Source organism: Protopterus annectens, chromosome 11.part0 (genome assembly GCF_019279795.1).
Source record: "Protopterus annectens isolate FY-2018-M chromosome 11.part0, PAN1.0, whole genome shotgun sequence".
Classification (NCBI taxonomy): Eukaryota; Metazoa; Chordata; order Ceratodontiformes; family Protopteridae; genus Protopterus; species Protopterus annectens.
The window spans coordinates 1,338,194,989-1,338,214,696 of NC_056745.1; the positions used below are offsets into that span (position 1 = coordinate 1,338,194,989).

Genomic DNA, 19,708 nt, shown 5'->3' on the forward strand with positions numbered 1-19,708 from the left:
CCTCCCCCTCCCCTCTTACTCATAAAAATCTCCCTTTGGAAGTTTATTTGTGTTATATAACATTTTAAACCATTGCAGCTTGAGTAGGTATATACCAACAAACACCACTAGGTGGTGTTTTTGGGGTAACTACACAAGCAAAGAGCTATGGAGGCTTGAATAAGATGAACTAGCAGACAACTTTGGAAATTGTTTAAGCATGGAGTAACAGTGGAGCTTTATTGGGCGTTTAGTGTTTCTTCTCCACCATACTGGTGTCTTATGTGGCAACAAGAGTGAGGTGAAATACCTAGAACAACTTTGGGTCACATTGATAAGTAGTTACATCATACAAGGTGAGTTCTGGAAATATAAAGATACAGATTCAAATGTAGACATGGGTTACAGAACTTTTACGTATTGGTATATAAGGCAGCTGTATGAGCGATGTTTCTCAGTATTCATACAAACAGGAGAAGTTGCTTAGGGTAACTAAGTAAGGATTGTTGAAGAGCCATTCTAGGTGAAGAAGTAAGTTTATTCAACATGTCAGGATCAAGTGAAAAAAGGAGGTAAACAAACACACAGTCAGGTACTGTGTGTTGTTTTTGCACTTTTTGTATGTTTGAACGGTACTGCTGACAACTTGTCAAAATAGAAGGGAATATTTATTTCTTTTGCTTTTTGTTTTCATTATTTTTTCATTTTTTACTTTCATGTCTTACTTGTTTACAAAGTTAAATACTATTGAAAGTATTAAAATGTGCTGTGTCTTTTATTTTTGGGGGGTTGGTCTTTTAAAATCCCGTTACAGGGAACCAAGCATTTTAATTGAAATGTGATTTCAACTGTAATTGAAATGTGATTTTATTTTAAAAAGTGGAAGTTTGTTGATTCTTGTTGTTTGTCTGAAGAAGTCCTGCTAGGAGCAGGACGAAAAGCGGAAATTAAAAGTGAAGGCTTTACTTTTTAAAACTTTCATGTTTTGCTTGGTCCATTGAAGGTGGATATCGATACCATTTGGATTGTTTTAATAGAAGTGGTGCAGTGAGGGCGTGTTCATTTGTTTCAGCAGAAATACTAAGCCTCTGGTATTCGGGCTGACTGAGGGCTATCCCTGGCAGGATAACCCAAGTGTGATGACTGCAACAGTGAAACACGAAGAACATCTATGAAGTACATTAAGTATATATAGATGAGACTGGGGTAACAGTTAAGTCACGTAGAGCATAAAATCATACTGTTGGTGCTCGATAGTAAAGTATATGTGTAGTACAGCAAGGCTATAAAACATATGTTTGAATGTAGAAAGTTGGTAGAGTAGTTGCAAGATCTTTATAGGTGGAGGTGAAAGGTTGACTGAGAGGAAGAGGAGGGATGAAATGGAGAAGGTATAGAGAAAGGGGAGTCATTTTATTTAGTATAAATGTAGACAAGGAGGGAGTGGGTGGGTGAGAATTGGGGATAGGGGAGTGAACAGAGTGGATTAAAATCCTGAGAGTCAGTGTAACACACAGGCAAGTCAAAGAAAAAAAAAACAATCTATTAGGAAGCAGAATTCTCAGTTGTCATAAATTGTGCCGTTTGAGAAGTTGTGCTCTTTTACGGAGCCAAAACTATCTACAAAAAAGTAGCATTACAATGCTGAGGATATACATTCCAAATAGAATGTTAAAAGGAATTGTTTAGAAACGATGATGGTGGGATGTACTTTAATGTTTCTCTATGGTATTTTTTGTTATATTTTTAGTTTTGCAATTCATTTTCCTCAACAAATTGGGAATAAAAATAACAAGCGTGCTTCATGCTAGAGTATATTAGCAACTGAAACATCTTCTGTCTCATGACAAAATATTACACTGTTGAGATAGGACAGGTCTAGAAAGAGCCTCCACGACCCCTTCTTCCTGGGAACCACAAACATTCTAGAATAAAAACCTGTTCCTTGTTGAGACAAGGAAATATGCTGAATGATTTTCTGTTCCATCGGATCCTGCTGAACCAAAGAAAAATAAGGAAGTGACAATGAGGAGGCTGAAGTAGGCCAAATAATAGAGGGTGGGACTTTCAAGCAATTAGGTAGCTGTGTTGGACAATGGAGAGAACCCAGGCATCTGTGGACATCTGTTGCTAAACAGGGAAGGAAAGGGGACAGAGGAATCTGGCCATTAAGGAAGGAAGGTTGGATGTCAGATAAGAGACTTGTCAGGAAAAGAAAGTTTCTTGTCTTGAACTCTGAGTGAGCTTATGTGGAAAAAGCAGCTTAGAAACCTTCTTACTCCTAGCAGGTTACCTAGGCTGCCTATGGACAAAGTAAGACTTCAGTGCATATTTCCTCTGGAACTTAGGACTAGGAGAAACAAAAATATGTTTTAGGTCCTTTACAGCCTTGTCCTTTTACTACAAGGTTTTAAACAATTGTGCAGCAGCAGTGCCAAAAAGATTCTTGTTGCTTAAAAGAGAAATTCAAACTTTGGCTTTATCTCCTCATGACAGAACCAGATGCAGCTACCCCAGAGGAGCCATCAGCTGCATCATACCTGCATTTAATGGAATGGCAATCTAACAGAAAGGCAGAACTCAGAAGAGAAAGAGCAGAAATCTTACTATCTGAAACAGGCATATCGGTCAACACTCCCAAAGCTGGGAGAGAAGAGCCAGGACATTATGTAGAGATGTGGTTCTGACAATCAATGGTCACAAAGACCAAAGCAGCAGAAGTACATACTTTTTTCCCATACCTCTTCATAGCACAACTGTCATTATCAAAAGTTCAAAGCTTGAAAGAGGAATGTAGTTTGGCTGACTTATCTGTGGACATAGATTACACGATGGACTTTTATACAAATATTTATGATCCTCAGGCACTTTATAAAACATATATGGCTTTTTATAGGGTGGAGACAGAGTCAGGAGCCTGAGAAGCCACTGTAAATGTGTCTAAGAGAGCAACTAAGACAGGAGGGACTGCAGAAGGTCCGTGTATATTCATATGCAACAGTTCATAATATCTTTTTTGAACCTCTGAGACTTGAGAACAATCGCAGTAAAAGTGTTCCATCATACGGACCAAGTGCAACCCCATAGGATAATTCTTCAAAAGGAGAGTCAGCGAACAAAGAATCTTCTTCATCAGAACCCAGAGCCAAAGAAGTGTGTATCTGTGAGAAATATGCTAAGAATTCTTGTTCAGAGTCCTACTCTTCATTAAAAGAATCAGATTCCCTAGGTCTCTTAGATGAGACAGAAGACCAGGGGGCAGCAGCAGAAAGGACAGACAATCCCCGTGGGGGTATCAGATTCATTAGGACATTAAACAGCACCTGAGTAAAGTCCTGCCACTCTTTGTGAGGATCCTTAGCCACATGTTGGGTTTTCTGTTTGGAAGTTCTGCCTTAACAACTCTAGGAGGTTCACACCCCTGCCTAGATTCAATGAGGATACTAGGCACCTTTTCCCTAACTGAAATTTGGGGAATCCCCCTAGGCCCTTCAGATATAATCAGTCATAGTTGCCCCAATACATATTTACCAGACGTAGCACAATCTCAGCAGACTTGTGAGTAGGCAGCTCCAGATCAACCTCCAACTGGATCATGGCATAGGGAAATGGCGTCAGCAATGGCCAATCCTCCAGTTCTTCATGTAAGCTGAGGAGACATCGAGTGGAGGCTGGATGGCATCAGGATCAGTACATGCTTTTTTCTTATGTTGCAGCTTAAGTTCAGGGTGAGTGGATTCTGCCATGGTACCCTGTGTCAATAGCTTCAGATGCTGGTTTCACAAATAAATAGAAAGTGGTTACAAACAGCTTCAGAATGTGTTAGGGACAAATACCTGACAGATATCACAAAAGTATGGCTGTACATAGCACCCAAAGAAAAAAGGCACTTCTCTTGTATATCTTTATGGGGAATCTTCCTCCCACACACACATTTTCCCTTTCTGATTGACATAAAAACAAACTACAAGGAGGAAAACAGAAAGGAAAGAACCCCAAGGGGGCACTCATCTTTAAAAGGATTAGCAGATGAACTGGCTCTTTGAATGGCATACAGATTGAAATCAGTAGTAGTGTTCAGACTGTCAGCAAAGACGTCCTGAGGATTAGGTGTCCATACATCACATATGCACCTTATGCTTTGCACGTAGAACATGCATCTGGCGTGTGATGCCTGAAAGATGTAAAGGCTTTGGTACATTGGACAGATATTAGGCAATCCTTGGCAAAATATCCCAAAAGTACAGAATACTGCAACAGTGATAAGGAAGGACATAAATTATTCAGCTGTTTCACATTCCTGTTCTAAACTATGACAGTCTACACCTACTGCAAAATATAAGGAACAGTTACTATGGTAATATGCTATGTGCATTATTTTCTCATTGCAGTGATACTCACCTGGGATAACCATTCTGACTCCTCCAATGTTCTGTAGTATGCCGTGCTAGCAGAGGACTCAGACTGCACATTACTTGGGACACAAACCTTCATCAGCTTCCTAAAACTTGTCTTCACCTGCCGGACATCAAACACTTCAATAGGGATCAGCTCCCACTGTTGCAGTAGGTCTGGCTTAGCCCCCTGTAAAAAGAGTAAATAAACTGGTCATCATTTTTAATGGCCTTTCCAAATAATACTCAACTCAGCACTCAAACTTAAATTTCAAAGCTACATGACTGACAGAGTTAAACTAAATGTAATTTTGCGTGAATGAGAATTTTATTTTTAAATATAGAGAAAGAGAAAATTTTTATATTAGTTCTCACCACACCAATATCTTTGAGAGAGGCTTCTGAATACATCCAATCGATGAAGGGATATTTTTAAACTCTTTTATATTACATGTTCAGCTCCCTTTGCTTCTTTGTTCCCTGTACAAAAACTTTAAAAAATCTGTATCAACTTCTGAGAAAGTAGTACTCGCCGGAGGCCTAAGTCAGCAAACCTGCAGATGGGTTAGTGGGCATGTTCAAAGACAGCCAATTCTGACCCTCAACCAAACTAAAGACCTTCCTGTAAAGGAAATCAATTTAATAAAAATATAGATATACATCACAATCCCTCCCCAACAGATTTCTACATCTTCAGTTACAAAAAAGGGAAAAAGTCTCTGCATGAAGCTGCAAAACAAGGGAAATGGAACATAGTTAAATGACTCATTTCAGAAGTATTCCAAAAACAGAACCATCTTATTTCAATGGAATTGTGAAATAAAACAAACCTGCAAACATTAAAAATGACACCCTGGAGAGAGGGCTAAAAATTCTGTGGGGACTTCAGGACACAGTTCTCTATAGCATTGCCTTGCTTTTACTGAATAAGACACTACTAGTACAATGCAGATTCCACTGTTATGCTAAAGATATGGACAAATGGCCAACTAAAAACAAGCAACAGTGGAAGCTAATCTTTTTATCAACATTTACTAGTGAGGCTGGTGAGCCTCGATGAAAAGTGGCAAAAAAGACAACTACTTGGGACCCTTGTTTAATTTTTTCCTTTCCTTTCAGAAAGATTTTGCAAAAGGCCTTCATCCTAGAAAATAAAAGTACATCTCCAGGAAAACTTGCAAAACTTTCTACCATGTGTTTTGGCTTCAGAAGAGGTAACTGTGTTGATTAGTTAATAGGGAAACAAACTTGTGTAAAATGGGGATTGATTCAAAGAACAAAGTTCTGTGGCTACTTACCAGAACGGTAGATTATTGACTTTATTCTGGTCCTTTCTATGTTCTTAAAACTGGAAGCAATGTCAACTCTGTTGGATGCCCCAGCAACTGGAGTAACAAGCAATGAATTTCACTGTGGACTGCAATAAGCATCTCTGACAACTAGACAGACAACCCAAGGCAAAACTCTCCAGATTTTATGAAACCACATGTATGTAACTGTCCAAAGAAATTACTATGACAGTACAGATACATGATGTATGTGACCTAAGCAAAATTCCTTTACCACTTACATCTCTTGCCAGGACACAAAGGGAACTCTAAATATATTCCAATGAAAAGATCAGACATGTTACACTTACCATAATTTCAGATATTGAAGGGTGTATCACTCAGTAAGACTTTCATCTCTAGTGGGTGCTGTGGTGAAAATGTCATGTTACCTAAACCAGTCATTCATGTCATTAACCTACTAAACTTAAAAGAAAGAAAAAATGGAGGGGAGGGGGGAGAAGGGCCAGCTTTACTAAAATTTTTACAAAGGAAGGCCACCCTACAAATGATCCTAAAGAGGGGTGAAAACGGCAGATTATGTACATACAAAATCACCAAAGGAGGATACAGGATGAGTCACTGGCTTACTAAATGATACAAAGTTAACAATATGGAATTATGATGACTTTATAATACTAAATTCACCCCCGTTCAGCCTTCAATAGGCAGAGCAGTACTGGAGGAAGAGTACTAAGCAGGTCTATATCAAAATTCCGAAGAGGTACAACGCCGAATGTGAAAACATTGAACCCAAAATATCGAATGGTGAAAATAGCGAAGCCCCGGAATATCGAAATCTTACCTAGGGCAAGATTTCAGTGGGCTTCGCTATTTCCTCCACTGTGGTGCGAGAGTTATGGACCTTAGGGTTAGGGTGCGGGTTAAGGATAAGTGGATAGTTAGTAATGTATGTATGGTGTAGTGTAGGGTTGTGTTTTGTTAACTGTATTAGTGTGAATTACTTTGTGAATATAGATTTGTAGGGTATGTGTGCGAGAGTTACAGACCTTAGGGTGCGGGTTAAGGTAAGTGGATAGTTAGTAATGTATGTATGGTTTAGTGTGGGGTTGGGTTTTGTTAAATGTATGTGTGTGGTTTATTTATTTTGGTGTGCTTGTGTTGGGTGTATTTTTGTCGGAACAGCAAATTTTTTTCCCTGGGAAAAAATTAACTATTTTGAGCGTTCGATGTTTTCAATATTCGAAATTCCAAGTTCGAACATATGGTGTTCGACATTTTGGAGTTTTGAATATATGACATAGACCCTACTACGCAGTGCAAATAGTCAAAGAACCTTCAGTGGTCTTGGCAAACAAAACTCATTGCAGCTTTGGCATGGCAGCCTAAATGTGTGAACAGTAATCCAAGGTGAACATCACAAATGTCATGGACAGAAAGTGCCCTGAAGAGGCAGCTGATGTAGCAAATGTCCTCAAGGAATGACATTTGACAGTAAAGCTCTTCTCTTAGAAGTAACAATGAAGCAGTGATTCAGCCATCTTAATGAGTTACCAAATTATCTGGTAAACAAGGCAGAGTTGTTTGATTTTGAAGAATAAAAATTACTGGCCCTCCAAATATCACATTGGAGCAAAAGGGCTTCTCAGGTAAATTGCCTGTTAGACGTATTATTCATTTACCTGTTTGTTTTAAAGTGAATTCATAAACTACCTTGTGAAGAAATCTGGAATCCGCCTTGAGAGAAATTATGCCCTTATGAACAAAGAATGGTTGTCCTTGCACCACAAGGCGAAAATGCAACAAGATCTCACAAACTGATTTATAATTTATGCTACGACATATTTTAATTCTAAATCCCTAAAGCAAAGACATAATGAAAGTGCATTCCCTTTTGAGCAGGGATACATCCACCATCAATGTCCAGAGGAGGAGAGAAGGTAAAGTAAATTGCCATAGTGTGGTTGGGAAGGTAATACCACCCAAGATGTCAGAAAAGGAGTTTAGAGAAATCCTGTCCTGAAAAGATCTGCTGAGGCGATTCTTAACTAACCAGGCTAAGCTGCACTTGATTCTTGTACTGTCTGGCAAAAGACACCACCGTAATGGCAGCAATCATAAGGTCCAGCCTCTGGAAGAATTTCAGATCTGGGAAAGACTAACTTGTCAGAAGAAATGTCTCAAAAGCCCAAATGTTATCAGTGAAGAAGAGGCTAGTTGATACCAGGGAAAGTTTGCCATAGTGTTTGGGATGTGAAAGAGGGCTAGAGTTCAGTGGCTGCAATCAGACTGTCCTGGGTTTGAATTAGCTACAAGCCATTCCACCAGATAAATGAAAACTGAAATCCTCAGACATTCAGGTAAGCTGAGACAAGAGCTAAACACTTGCACAGACACATACCCAAACGGTAAGATGAACTGAAAGGCCTGACTTTGACCCTAAACCTGAGAAAGTGTCTGTGAGCAAGATTAACAGATACAATGAAATAAGCGTCTTAAATAACTGTATTTTATGTCTACAGTGAAAAGCGAGTATTCTTTCATGCAAGAGGCAGGAAAGTGGAAACTACCAACATTCTGAACTTCTTGAACTGAATGAAAATATGTAAAGAAAACATTTCTAGTTGTACAGACTTGTTTAAAGTAAACAAAATACATAAACAACATTTATGGGATAAGTAACACACAATTACAGTCTCTGGCATTTGACAGAAGAATTTATGGGCATGACTGTAGCTTCATGGTTAGGAGATCTTTCTTACATTTCCGGATCCATGCATCAGTCCTTTCCTTCAATCACAGATCATTTGAAGTTTGCCCATTACACACTTTTTTCTGCTGAAAGTCAAGTTTACCCCATCAGCCAAACCCATTTAACCCCCCCCCCCGTGAAGACATATGCTGGACAGCAGAAGCAACTGTGGTGATGGCTTGTGCTCTAACCAGGATTCCAGCAATGAAGGCATATTTGTTTTGGGCCTTACTCCCTCCACTGGGGGGGGGGGGGGCACAAGTGACCCATTTCACTGTAGAGGCTATGGCCTGCCTGTGTGAGGCTCTGCCCCCATACGCTCACAATGAGGGGTACTGTGTTTCATGGTCTGGTGTCCAAACACTAACCTATGGGCCAACATTTATATCACTATGTATCGTCTGAAGGACTGCAGCATCTGATAGTCTCAGTCCCCCTCCATCCCACCCCCAAAAGACAGGTATGCCCATCCTTCCCACACAAGCACCAGAAAAGCCCTAAAGCCACTAGTTGAACTGGGGTAACCTTGACCATAATCAGGGCTTTATCCCTCTATGTCAATGAAGATGGCAATCAGCATGTTCTTCACATGTCTAAGTGGGTTACTTATGGGTATTTCACATTTACCCTTGCCCTTTAGACTTGGTTCAAGGCTGAAAATGACCCAAGAAGCAATACAAAATCCGAAAACAAACTGAAGAAACAACAAAGCACTGTGTCGGAAGGTGAACCAGGAACGAACGACCAACTAGAATAACTACGTTTATTCCACAAATGACAAAAAACATGTTGTGAGCGCTTTCATATAATAAAATATTATACTTCATCAGACAAAGATCCAACACATTCTATTCAATTTAAACTATAAAATAGCGGTGTCATCATGATGCCATTTCCTTTATCTAATTAATGACTTTCCAAATCAAACAATACATATTACAAACACTGTTCACTAACATCAGTATTTAGAAACTAATATGTCCCTATTACCCTCAGCAGACTACCTACTATAAACATACATAAATACTTGTATTAAATACTTAAAATACATTTATAAAATTTATATACATCTATTTTGTTATAAATTAATTAACCTAATGTAATAACCATTAAATACACTACAATTAAATATCAATTCTCTATAAAAAATGTATACACACACATATATATATATATATATATATATATAAATGGTTTCCTATGAAACCATCGAATTTACACTACATCGAAAATGAGAAGATCGGGACTGCTATATTGAAATTGCAAACCATCGAAAACGGAAATCGTCGACTTCCAAAGCGTCGAAATGGAATGTCACAGCACTGGTGTATGTTTAACGCGACCCGGTAAGTGTGCGACAGTGACGGAGGTAGGAGTGGTCAGATAAGTGAGTTAGGGTTAGGGTGCAGGTAGGTGAAGTGTGCGTTAGTGTCGGAGCTTGGGCTAGGGGTGGGTAAGTGAGTTAGGGTTAGGGTGCAGGTAGGTGAAGTGTGCGATAGTGTCGGAGCTTGGGCTAGGGGTGGGTAAGTGAGTTAGGGTTAGGGTGCAGGTAGGTGAAGTGTGCGATAGTGTCGGAGCTTGGGCTAGGGGTGGGTAAGTGAGTTAGGGTTAGGGTGCAGGTAGGTGAAGTGTGCGATAGTGTCGGACCTTAGGGTTAGGGTTTGGGTCAGGGCTAGTGTGTATTCTATGTAGTGTAGTGTGTTGTTTACGTTCCGTGTGTCGGTGTTATGGTGTTCGGTGTTTTAAATGTCGACGATTTCTGTTTTCGCTGTTATGTACTTTCGATGGTCTAGTCTCAATGTAGTCATTCTCGATGTAGTGTAACTTCGATGGTTTCATAGGGAACCATATAAATATATATATATATATATAAAATTCTAAATCACATATGCATATGTACATTTCCTATAATATATTATATCTCTCCACTTTAAGCGCTTAAAAGAAACAAAATTTGTCACCATTAAAGAAAGTTTAAAAGAATATAGAAGGGGTTAATGTTGATTATTCATTAAAATAAGCTGTTGTATTAATAGGAGAGGTGGAGAGATATAATATAGTATAGGAAATACACATATGCATACGTGTTTTAGAATTTTAGATATATATATATATATGTACATACTGTCAATGCTAAGACCATTGGGTGAACAACAGCCATTATAGTATCCGCATGTGCATACAACCTAGTGGTATGGCTAGAACTGCTGCTGCCATCATACCTAACAATTTCAGAACTTCTGATGCTGGAGCTTTGATTTTGGATATTAGAATGCGGACCTGCTGATGGAGAAGTAAGACTCTTTCTACTGGAAGTCTTAGCGTGGTGGTGATGGTGCCCAATTCTGCTCCGATATGGACGTTACGCTGCTACTGCGACAAGGCAGATTTTTCTGAGTTTATTGTAATGCCCAGCTGATTGCAGAGTGACAGAGTGGACTCCTTGGCCTGAATGAGTTGATGCCTGGTGGTGGCAGTAAGAAGCCAATCGTCTAGGTACGGAAACACCTGGAATCCTAGAAGTCTCAGGTGAGCCATGACCACTGCCATGCATTTGGTGAACACTCTGGGGGCTGTAGTGAGACCAAAGGGCAGGGCTCGAAACTGGTAATGACTGGCTCCCATCCAGAAGCGCAGATGATCCCTGGATGGCCTGGCCATTTTTATGTGGTAGCATGCATCCTGAGGATCTATCGAGCACATCCAATTGTCTTTCCCTATTGACTGAAGTGTGACCATCCGAAACTTCTCTTTCTTTACAAATTTGTTTAGTCTGCTGAGGTACAATATAAGTCTCCAGTCCCCTGTCTTTTTTGGAACTAAAAGAAATCTTGAGTAAGTTCCAGATCCTGTCTGGTCTGCTGGGACTGGTTGGATGACTCTTTCTTAGCAATGTCTGGACCTCTACTGTTGCTTGTTAACTGTAACTGGGTGGAACGTCCAGGATTTTCCTTGTCAGTGGAGGGGGGTGTGGCAAAAGGCACAAAGTATCCTCTGGAAATGACACTTTGTACCTAGCTGTCATTTGTTATTTTGAGCCAGGCGTCTGGGTACAAAGATAAGCGACCCCCAACTGCCTCCAGAGCAGGACAGTCGGGCCTCCTTTCAGGAGCGCTAGTAAGGCTTCCCAAAGAAGTGATCTCTGTCGCCCTGGTGTTGCGGACCCCCCTCTGCCACGAGGGCGGCATCTTCTATTATTGCCCCCTCCTCTGCCCATGGAGGGAGGTTCACCACATGTGTCCTGAAAGGCTCCTTGGGCTTTTTGGAACCACATTTTCCCTCCCCTTTGACCCATGGGGTAGGGTCTGGTAGGGGTGGAAAAACGGACCCTGATGGCAGATAGATTCTTTCCGTCCTGCTCACACCTGGTTAAGGTTTTCTTGACTTTAGGCCCAAAAAGGGAAGAGCCATCAAAGGGGGCATTCACGAAGGATGACTTGAAGGGCTCCGCAAAGGAACACAAGCGCATCCAGGAGTGTCTCCTAAGAGCAACTCCTGTACCTGCTGCCCTACTCTTTCCATCCGCTGCACATGAAATGAGGTGCATGGACAAGTTTACTATAGAACTGAGGGTAGCAAGCTGGGCGGCAACTTTGTCTGTAGCTCCTGCAGCTACTGTACCCTGAAAAGTATCTCCCAACTCTTTAAGGAGATCTCTTTGTAGTCTGGTAACATGGGTTAAATAATTAAGCGAACGAAGAGCAAAAGTTGCTGAACTAAACATGTGCTTCCCATATCTATCATGATACTGGAGTCTCTGTTAGGAGGATGGATAGACGAGGATGTTTCAGACATTTCCGTTTTGGTGGCTGCCGCTGCCACTAAGGCATCAACTAGCAAACCTTTTGTCAAGAAGGATTTATCTAGGGGGGCAGATATGAACTTATTAGGCCTCCGAGGGACAGGCTCCATATTATTCGGAGACTCCCACGCCCTTCATGAGATCAGCTCATCAAAGGGCAGACACCCCCAAGAGGTGGAGGGCTGAGACCCGAAAGCCTTCAGGAGGACTGACTCGTCTTCAGTAGGGTTGGTGGACTGCTGGTCAACCCAATGGGGCTTCCTGAGACTCTGGGTCTCTGCGCTTAGCAAGGATCTGTGAGACAGAAGCAGACACAAACCCTTTAGGGGATGAAGAAGCCGGACCAGAAGTTGAGGATGTCTTGGGAGACCTAACTCTCCTCATGGCTTCGAAGTCATCTCTGCTCTGATGTGAAGGGACCGACGGATCCGAGAAAACGGTCAATACCCCGGCACCGGGACAATGGGCTCCGAGCCCGAGGTAGGAGCCGAGCTATCTGAGCAGAAGCCCCGAGAGGCAAAGTCAGAACAGACAAGTCAGTTCGACTATCCACCCTGGACCTGAACAGACTGTGTCAGCTCCTAGAGTCCTCGATCGGATCCGAGGACGTCAGAGTGAACAGAGCTGAAGACACTGGAGCAGGCGTCAGCTCGGAAGGCTCCACAATCAGCAGGTCCGACTCCTCAGGCTCTGAAAGACTGGTATAGCTTGGAGGAGGAAGAGATATAGTAGGCCGATGCCTGTAAAAGCTTCTGCACCACCCAATCCACATCCAAATTAGATAGGCTTAAAGAAGATCGAGATGATCGGACTGATGGTACCGATTGGAGAAGAGGCGATATAGGAGTTTCGGATACCAGTTCCAAGACTGGGGACTGGCTCTGAAAAGAGAAGACAGTCTGCTCCGAGACCTGTGGAGCCGATGTCACAGACTCTCTAGATTTTTTTTATTCTTTTGATTCTCCAGAAGTTCTCCAGAAGTCTTGGAGGACTTTGAGGACTTACTAGATCCATCCTGGTCAATCAAAGCCTCCTGGAAAGAAGGTTTCAACAAACCTCTATCAATAAGCTTTCTTTTTCTCTCTTGGAGAACTCTAGAGGAAAAAGAATGGCATACAGAGCATGTTTCTTGTAGGTGCAAGGATCCCAAGCAATAGACACAATTCGCATGGCAGTCAGTAACCGACATCTTCTGCCCACATTTAGGGCATTTTTTGAAACCTGACTTAGGGTGTTTTCCTTTTTCATCAGCCATGACAGAAATGAACACACCCAACAACAGCAATATCAATTAGCCTTCTAATAAACTACAGGTTAACTATAAGCACACAGACACACACACAAGCCTTTTAAACTAAGGCTAACTATAAGCACTTATAAGCCTTTTAATAAAAAACAGGCTAACTATCAACACAAACACACACAAGCCTTTTAAACTAAGGCTAACTAACACTACTAATAAGCCTTATAAAAACAGACTAAATATATGCACACATGTCTAAAGTTAAACCTAAAAAGTACACACACACAGAATTTTAACAAGTAAATTCACACTAAGTAATCACAAAAGTATTTTAACAGTATATGTGACAAAAGGACACTGAATAAATAATTTTTTAGTCAGAGAAGTTAAATAGGCCTATAAGAAAAATGAGGCCAAATATACAGCTAAGAAACAGCACACAGGGAAGGGAACTCTATAGATAAAGCTTTAAGAGCTTATCTAACCTAAATATATATCTACTATGGTGAAAAACTAACAACAACATTTGTAAAATAGTAAAGTATTTAAAGTTTACTGGCCCAAGCTATCAGGAACCTCCAATCAGTTGCAGCGGCAAACTAGATCTGAGGTAACTTGGGATGTATCATAGGATAGGGACTTGGCCTCGAGCTACTTGAAATCCTCGAGTGTTGCAGTAGGTGCCAACTCGGAGCAGAGGGATCAGCTCCGAACCCATCAGTAAAGAATGAACGGCGAGATAGAACAACTTCACATCAGAGGATTATTCACACAATGGAGGCAAACATCAGAGGGCCACCTTCTTCCAGAAGATGACTGAACCTACATTATCTCAATGGAGCCTTGACGATGACCAAGCTGACCCTGGTTTAAGCAGGGCTCAGGCACTGGAGTAAAGAGGCACTGCCTGCTCATTTCTTCTGGGGGAGGCTGAGGGGAGTGTCATGTGATGTGTCTCCTGCTAATGAATCTCCAGTAGAGACTGGGCAACACAACAGGAGCTGTCTACTCAAGACTGGGGGAGAGGGGGTACCCGAGATGCTACGTTACTCATGGAAGATGGAAATGTCCCCCATCCTAGGAGCTTATGCAGCCTACAGATGACAGGTTAGAGCTGCACTAGAAAAATCTCATTATGGCTACCTGTGAGATGACCAACTTCAGGGATGCTTCGAACAATACGCTTCATTACCACCTAACTGAAGTCATGTTATCATGTGCAAGACAGTAGGGCTATGACAGTGCAGGCAAGCCTCTGCTAGCAGAAGTAGTGGCTTCTCAGGCTCATTCACTTCCCAATGGAGACCCATTCCACTTACAGTGGGAACCAGTAACCCCAATCCAGATTGGTTAAACAGACGGGCAAAGCTGCAATAGCATTCACGACTGGCAGGTGTAAGACTCAGGGAAAGCATACTACTGCAAAGAGTTACATAAGCTTAATTCCAACAAACAATGTCACTGGAAAATGAATAGTTAAAGGAGGGATTAGTCTTAAGGTTCATTATCTCTTTGTATAAGAGTAGAAGGCTATTTACACAACAGGACTTGTAATTCTGGCACCCTTCTAATGGATGTTACTGTCAGCAGGAAGTGTTTACCAGGACAAGAATTTCAATTCCTGAGAGATATTTGGTTGAAAGGGTGCAAAGATCCAGCTCTAACTGAGAATGTTCATATGCCATTTCAGTTGTTGGCCTTCTAGGAGATTTTAGGTGCAACACACCTTTCGAAAACAGCATGACAAAACAGTTGGAAGATAAAGAAGGGGACCCATGCAGTAGTAACAAAAAATTGATGCTTAATAATAAATTAACATGGACACTCTACCAGTAGTTTTGCTAAATACTACATTTCACTATACTCCTTGGAGCAATGCCTTTAGATCAGCATTAGAAAGAGAATCTTTTCCACTTAGCGAAGTTTGACTTCCTAATGATGAGTCTAGCTTTTCTGTGAATACCAGTGATTCCCTCAAACAATTTGCCCCTGAAAGATAATAGGTTGAGAGGAGCCACACAACCAACCTCAAATGCTCCTTAGATTTGGATGAACCAGAGTTCCTGTATAAATAAGGTGCAATATTGAGGGAGTAGAAGAGGGACTTCTAGGCCACCTGAATAAGAACAAAGAATCATTCATTTCTGGGACACAGTGGGATCACCAGGAATATTTTGGCCTTTATGACCTGATCTTTTGCAGCACCTCTAGCAAAAAGGCAGAAGCATGACTGAATAAGGAAGATTCCCATGCCAGTGGATAACAGAAAGCTCTGCAATGCTGTCTTTCTGTATGGAAATCTGCAGCAAAATGTCTGAAGGTGATTTTTTTTTTATTTTATCTATTTGTTGGCAGGATAAGCTCACTGGAGCACAACAGTCCCTTCATTAGGGGTGACCCAGGAGCCTTTAATATGAAGCTACTCATTAACAGCTCACAGCTTTAGCCCTCAGTGCTAACTGTTGAAGACTTTCTCCTGGCAAAAAGTATCTGTAGATAATGGACCTCAACACTTCATTATCTATTTCTGCTTATAGCTGCTGCTGATAGACCTGCTCAACTTGTCTGCAGTCAGATTCTGGCCTGCCTGACAGTATACAAGAAGCTTAAAGGTGCTTACCTACCAGCTTCCCAACATATGGTGACCAGTACCCTTAGTATCCTCTATCTAGGATATAAGATTTTCAGGCCAGGTCTGCAAAGAGGAGATTTTAATGGTGTGCCCTTTCTCTGGATCTAGGAAGGCTCCTATAAAAACCTTTGAACCTCTTTGGTATAAACTTAATTTTTGAAGATTTAGAGAGTAGCCCAAGCTGGTCAGACAATCCATGGTCAACGGCAAGGGCAAGACTCAGCTCCTCCTCTTCAATAATGAGAACTCAGGCAGTTTTTAATACTGCATCTTCAAACAGGCAAAAACAAACAAAAAAAAAAGATGCAACAAACTTGGTAAGCACCCTTGGTGCTGTGAACAGGCCAAAAAAAAGGAAAGAAACTGAAATGGCTCTTGTCTTACCTGAGCCTCAGGTACTGTCAAGAGGTGTTTTTAAATGTGGATGCACAGATAAGAGAACTAAATACTCATGGTGGCCATGAACAGCTCCCGTTAAAAGTAACGGGATGAGGAAATACAAGTTGAGCATTCTAAATCTGGTTATGCTTAAGAATGTGCTTACACAATAAAGATGCAGAATGGACCCCCAGAAGTTATCCTATTGGGGAACCAGGAAAAGTGAGGAGTAGAATCCCTGGTTCCCCTTCCTCTCAAACAGTAGTTGCAAGTGGCACCACAGGCAATCAATCATTTTCACACTTTCAGTGCAAGGTGCATCCAGTCCGAAGGGACAGGAAAGATGGTAATGAAGGGCAAGAACGCTTGGAATTTTAAGTTGCAACCCAGAAAAATAATATTCCTCACCCAGCTGATAAAGATCAGGCTGAATCATAATCTCTTTGTAGTGAGAAGAATGGGGGGGGGGTATGATAAATGGTGAAGAAGAAGGGAGTCGGGGAGCATAGTCTGTAGTACTAAGGGTGCACCTGGGAGAGGTGGTATTTTCCACCCCTCCCTCTTACCGCCCTCCTTTGCCTCTGTCACGATTCCATGCCAGTCCCCCCCCCCTCAAATGGCTACTTTGAAATGCTTTGCCCTCATCTACTTTCTGTTTAAAAGGCCATTGTTTGTATAGATGGTTTCTGCTGTGCCTTGGAATGAGTGCATGAAAGAGTTGTTTCACTAACTCCAACATTTTGCTCTTTTCCAATGTCTTAACATTTTGCAAGGAAGGCCCAAGAAGCAGCTCCTTACCCAAGAAAATATCAAAAAGCTGTCCTTTAATGTAATGAGACATAAGCTGTGGTCTGAGTCAAGATTGTCTTTTGATTTTGTAGCTTGATGCAATATTGCATCCTTACAGGGTCATGTGCCTTGGCTTTTCTAATATAAACATGTAATGATTTTTGGGAACTTAAAAATGTTTGTTGAATCTCACCAACGGGATAATATTTTATTGTTTAACCTTGTTAGTTTCAACTTGCTCTCCGTATTCTCTTGTGCCTGCATACCATGAGCTAGAACCTGAAAACTTTCCTCTAAGATCAGTTCTGTATGCTGGTCAACAAATGTATAACAAAATAAGTAAGATTACACTCCCAGTGGATGCAGCTGTTGTGCAGACATCATAGCTAAATGACATCATAGCTAAATTTAACAATGTGCCTGCCTCCTCTAAAAGCAGTATGGGTTAACTTGCTCAATCTTACTTTTAAGGTTTTATTTGGGACTTCTGATATCATGTCTTCAGTTTGAGGATCTTACCTTTTAGTTATGTACTCACCATAACTTCAGATGTTTGGGATCCATCTCGCCTACATTCTGACTGATGGGTTCGGAGCCGATCCCTCGGCTCCGACTCGGCACGCTTATGCTATAGAGCGAGGCCTCTAATTGGCTGAGCTATCTTTATCCCAGGATGCACCACCACTAATCCCCCAGATCTTGTTTGTCCGCATTCATGCACACATGCACAGCTTGTTTATATAACATTGTTAGATGTTTCAAGATGAAACAACAGGATTCGGACCTTCTGATATCCTCTGATCTCCAAGGAAGGGGGAAGGAGGGTGGTTATTAGAATGAGAGATGGATCCCAAACATCTGAAGTTATGGTGAGTACATAACTAAAAGATGTTATGTGATCCTATCTCGCCTACATTCTGACTGATGGGACAGCGTCCCTAGCACCTAAATCCCGGGTGGCTCATTGGAAAACACTCCTGAGCACTGTGGAACCAAATGAAGCTCGTCCTCTAGATGCCACATCTAATTTGTAGTGAGAAATGAAGGTGTGCGGGGAAGACCATGTAGCCGCAGCACAAATGTCACCAATAGCAAGCTTAGAATGAAATGCTACCGAAGTAGCCATAGCCCTTGTAGAATGAGCCTATTTCAGAGGTGGTAAGCTCTTTGTTAGAATAAATATAAGCTTGAGTAATACAGTCCCTGATCCATTTGGCAATAGTGACCTTTGTGACAGCGTTGCCCAATTTGTTTTCTGCAAAGGATACAAACAACTGATCTGTTTTCCTTGATTGTTTGGTCCTATCTAAATAAAAACGTAACTGTCTGCGGACATCTAATGTGTGGAAAATAAACTCCGCTTTATTGGAGTATTTTGGGAAAAAAACTGGAAGCTCTAACGATTGTTGCAAGCATAAAGTAGAACAAACTTTAGGAACAAAAGAAGGATTTGGTCTGAGGGACACCCTGTCTGTATGAAAAACCAAGTACGGGGGTTTCACTGACAAAGCTTGAAGTTCTGAAACCCTTCTGGCTGAAGTAATCGCCACTAGAAAGGCTGTCTTCCATGATAGAAACTTTAGATCACAGGTAGCTGCCGGTTCAAAGGGGAAAGAAGTCAAGGCACGCAACACTATATCGAGATCCCATGGAGGTGCAGGATGAGAAATCTGAGGTCTTAATAGAGCAGCACCTTTCAAGAAGGTCTTACACAATCTGTTGCTCATTAAAGGTGGGTCTATGGATTCATGAAAATTAGAAATTGCTGACAATTGTACTTTGATGGTAGAAACTGAAGAGCCTTGATTGAAAAGAGAGGTCAGGAATTTGAGTACTTCTGCCACGGGAGTAGAAATGGGGTCCAGGCCCCGGAGTTGAGCCCAAATAGCAAACCTTTTCCATTTGCTAGAATACAGTTTCTTCGTAGCAGACTTGTGGGCTGAAGATAATATGTGCACAACATCTGGATCCAGTGCATGTCTCCTGACTATCGTCGGAAGAGGAGGAGCCAGGCCGTCAATTTTAAGGTGTGTAGGGACTGGTCTAGTAGTCCCGACTGATGAATCAGTAGGTCTGGGACCTGGTCCAGGAACCATGGACCTTCCAGAGCATGTTTCCGAAGATAGGGAAACCACACTTGACGAGGCCAGTAAGGAGCAATTAAGATCATCTTGCTCCCTAAGAGAGATGCCTTTTGAATCACCCTGGGAGGAGAGGAACTGGAGGGAAGGCATAAAGCAGGCCGGTGGGCCAAGGTTGGACTAATGCGTCCATGGGGCTCTTCCCCGGAGCCGGGGTTAGGGAGAAAAATTCTTTGCACTTAGCATTCAGAGGAGTCAAGAGGTCGCAACACGGAACTCCCCATTCGCTGAAAATCTGCCTTGTAACTGTCATATTCAGAGACCATTCGTGAGGAGAGAGGATGGTTCTGCTCAACCTGTCGGCTATGA

General features: G+C 41.6%; 1 protein-coding gene across 1 annotated transcript in view; it reads right to left on the minus strand.

Annotated features, from left to right (window-relative positions):
- Positions 1 to 19,708, minus strand: part of SBF1 (SET binding factor 1) — a gene marked incomplete in the record, with an annotated part of 3,250,730 nt that overhangs the window by 643,841 nt on the left and 2,587,181 nt on the right. The window contains 1 exon segment of the mRNA XM_044088658.1: positions 4,381 to 4,563. Coding sequence (XP_043944593.1) covers positions 4,381 to 4,563 — 183 coding nt within the window.